The 3,548-nt window shown below is 46.4% G+C and overlaps 1 protein-coding gene across 1 annotated transcript in view; it reads right to left on the bottom strand.

Annotated features, from left to right (window-relative positions):
- Positions 1 to 3,548, bottom strand: part of Gpr107 (G protein-coupled receptor 107) — a 66,827-nt gene that overhangs the window by 41,750 nt on the left and 21,529 nt on the right. Inside the window, exon 6 of the mRNA XM_021149672.2 lies at positions 2,187 to 2,224. Coding sequence (XP_021005331.1) covers positions 2,187 to 2,224 — 38 coding nt within the window. The remainder of the gene's footprint in view (positions 1 to 2,186; positions 2,225 to 3,548) is intronic.

Here is a 3,548-nt window from a genome sequence, read left to right as displayed (position 1 = left end):
CTGCCTCTGCCTCCTGAGTGCTGGGATTAAAGGCATGCGCCACCACGCCCAACTGAGCACTGGCTATTTTTACAGAGATTATGGGCTCAATTTCCAGACACAGCAGCTTGCAGGTGTCTGTAATTCCAATCCCAGAGAATCTAATCCCTCTCTGGCCTCTGTGAGTACTGAATCCATATGATACACATACACACCTACAATGCAAACACTTAAAAAAGTAAAGCTAAGCCTTTAATCCCAGCACTTGGGAGGCAGAGGGGGAAACCAATGAGTTTGAGACCAGCCTAGTCTATCAGGCAAGTTCCAGGATGGTCAGGGCTACACAGAGAAAAACCCTGTGTTGAAAACACAAAAAACAAGAAACAAACAAAAATTAAAGCTAGTTATCTGGGGAGATGACTCAGTGGTTAGAACACTCGATGTCCTTGCAGAGAACCCGGATTTGCTTCCCAGTACCCACAGGGTGATTTCTAAACTCTCTCTAAGGACAGCTCCAGAGGAGCCAACAGGCTCGCTCCTGGCTAACATGGGCACAGACACACAAATGATGTGTAAACATAGATGCAGGGAGACGCTCACTGTGCTGACTAGTTTACATCAACTTGGTACAAGCTAGAGTCACCTGAAAGGAGGGAAACTGAATTGAGAAAAGCCCCTCCAAAATCTGGTCTGTAGAGTATTTTCTTAATTAGTGATTGATGGGAGAGGGTCCAGCCCTTGTGGGTGGGGCCTTCGCTGGGCTGGTGATCCTGGGTTCTGTGAGACAGCAGGCTGAACAAGCAATGGAAGCAAACCAGTCAGGAGCTCCCTCCCCTCCACGGCCTCTGCATCAGCTCCTGCCTCCAGGCTCCAGCTCTGCATGCGCTCCTGTCCTAACTTCCTTCAGTGATGGACGACGAGGATGCAGAAATGTGAGCCAAATGAACCCTTTCCTCCCCAGTTTGCTTTTGGTCATGGTGTTTCTTTATAGCAATAGTAATCCTAACTAGGGCAGCCATACACATAAAAGTAGTTAAAGCTAACTAAAAAATCAAAACAAGGGGCTGGAGAGATGGCTCAGCGGTTAAGAGCACTGACTGCTCCTCCAGAGGTCCTGAGTTCAAATCCCAGCAACCACATGGTGGCTCATAATCATCTGTAATGAGATCTGACGCCCTCTTCTGGTGTGTCTGAAGACAGACAGTGTACTCACATACATAAAATAAATAAATATTTTTAAAAAATCAAAACAAAACAAAAAACCACCAAGTCTCTTCTTTAAGCACTGCTGACCTTCACGAGCTCTCTGACAAGGCCACTCACTGTCTTTCCAGATAGATCTGAGATTCTGTCTCAGAGAAGGCAGCTCCCCTTTCCCACTTTCTTCCTCAGTTTCCTTCCTTCTTGGCTACTCTATAACTCCTTCCCTGGTCTTCCTGTGAGCACATCTCTACCTAAAGCTTTCGCAAGACCAAGGATGCTGCCATTTGCAAAACGATTAATACCAAGCCACGGAAGAAAGCAGCTTCAAGCACACAGGAGAGACACGCTGGTGGTTAAGCTGAACGAAGGCAATGCAAAAATACATCTGCATGGTTTTGTTTCTATAAGGCTCCCTAAAGCTGCCATCTACTGGACACAGGATGACAAAGGGGCAGGAGAAATCTTTGAGGTGATGAATACATCCACCATCTTTTGTTTGTTTGTTTGTTTTAAGATTTATTTATTATTATATGTAAGTACACTGTAGCTGTCTTCAGACACTCCAGAAGAGGGCGCCAGATCTCGTTACGGATGGTTGTGAGCCACCATGTGGTTGCTGGGATTTGAACTCAGGACCTTCGAAAGAGCAGTCAGTGCTCTTAACCACTGAGCCATCTCTCCAGCCCCACATTCACCATCTTGATTGACAGGTCAAATGTATCTAACTGCCTCTGTAGGCACAGGCAGTTTATTGTCACCCAGTCACACCTTCACAATACTGTTAGAAGGAAGAAAATGAACAAGCAAGCAAAGCCAGCCCTGCTGTGTGCACCTGTAATCCTAGCTTTTAGAGGTGGAGGCAGAAGGCAGTTGATGCTGTCTCTCCAAACACAAGCATGTATCATGTACACATATCTGCACATGCATACATACATACATACACACACACATGCAGGCACACACACACATCCAGAGAAGCTGACAGGATGGAGCTCTGTGCTTACCTTTGAGTCCACTGTACTTCGTCCAGCCTTTAAACCACCTAGAAGCACAAACATTGAGAGATATCAGTGCCTCACTCAGCTCACACACATCCCTCACAGGCTCATTGTATGAGGCTCTGGCTTATCAATAACCCATCACCAAAACAAACAAACCTCAGGAAACAAACCTCAGGACCTCCACCTCCTCCAGTCCCCAGAGATAATTACTGTGCCAAAGAAACAGCAAATCAAAGTGATGTATACACTACAAATGTTGCTGCACCAATCCTAGCAGAACCAACAGGAAAGCCTGTGTAAACAATGTGAATGGCAGAGATGCCACTCGGAACAACTTTCTGAGACATTTTAACAAGAATCTAACTGATGCGATTCACTTGGAGAAAAGCTCAGGATAGCCACATTCTCTGTGTGGCACGGGGATGACACCGCACACTCAGCCTGTGCATGGGAAACTGACTCGTCTGTCACTATTGTTTTTCTTAGCGCCGATCCCCCCTCCCCAGCAGTGTATTATGATTACTATGCAGAAAAATGACATGATTATATTTTAATTTAAAAGGCTTAGTAGTAGATGGCTGGGGAAGGATAAGAAGTTCAAGGTCATCCTCAGCTACCTAAGAACTCAAGGCTAGCTATGAGTTCAATTCCCACCAACCACAGGATGGCTCACAACCTTCTATAAGGAGATCTGGCGCCCTCTTCTGGCACCAAATAGCTTTTTCATGGACCAGTGGGCACCTGCCTTGCTGTCCTGAGGACAGCTTCCTGGGGAAGGCAATTCAACCCTACTGCATGAAGAGGGTACTCGATGAACACAAGGGATTTGGACAAGCAGAGCCAGAGTGGGCACAGAACAGCACTCTACACTCTAGTTCTTTCCTCTGACTCTTAATTTGCATCAGCTTTCAACAAATCAAGGGAAAAGTAAACAACAACGTAAGTGGTGAATGACCTCGAAAGAATGTGCAGGAGTCACCAATGGGACCAGGAGTTACTACCGCACAAGGATGTCGGGAGAGAGCTGCAGCCTCAGAGCAGCAGTCTGAGAACAGCAGTAAATGTCACACAAACCCCTCTCCCTAAAACATTGGAAAAGGAAAACCAAAATCCAACATGGTTTCTTCTGACTTTCATTTTAGCATTTCCCCCCAAACTTGGTCTCTCTTTGCTGCATAGGCCTCACCTTAACTGGGCACAGACTTTCTTCCTGCCTCAGCCTCCCAAGTTCTAGGACTGCAGACATGCTCAGTGTCCAGCATAAGCTATTATGTTTCGCCTGCATTCTGGTGGGTGCAGAGCACCCACCTGACCTGATGTGGAGTGCCAATATTCTCAAAGGCAACTGTATCCTTGAGCCAGAGG

This window comes from Mus caroli, chromosome 2 (genome assembly GCF_900094665.2).
Source record: "Mus caroli chromosome 2, CAROLI_EIJ_v1.1, whole genome shotgun sequence".
Lineage (NCBI taxonomy): Eukaryota > Metazoa > Chordata > Mammalia > Rodentia > Muridae > Mus > Mus caroli.
This window is presented reverse-complemented; position numbering and strand designations above follow the sequence as displayed.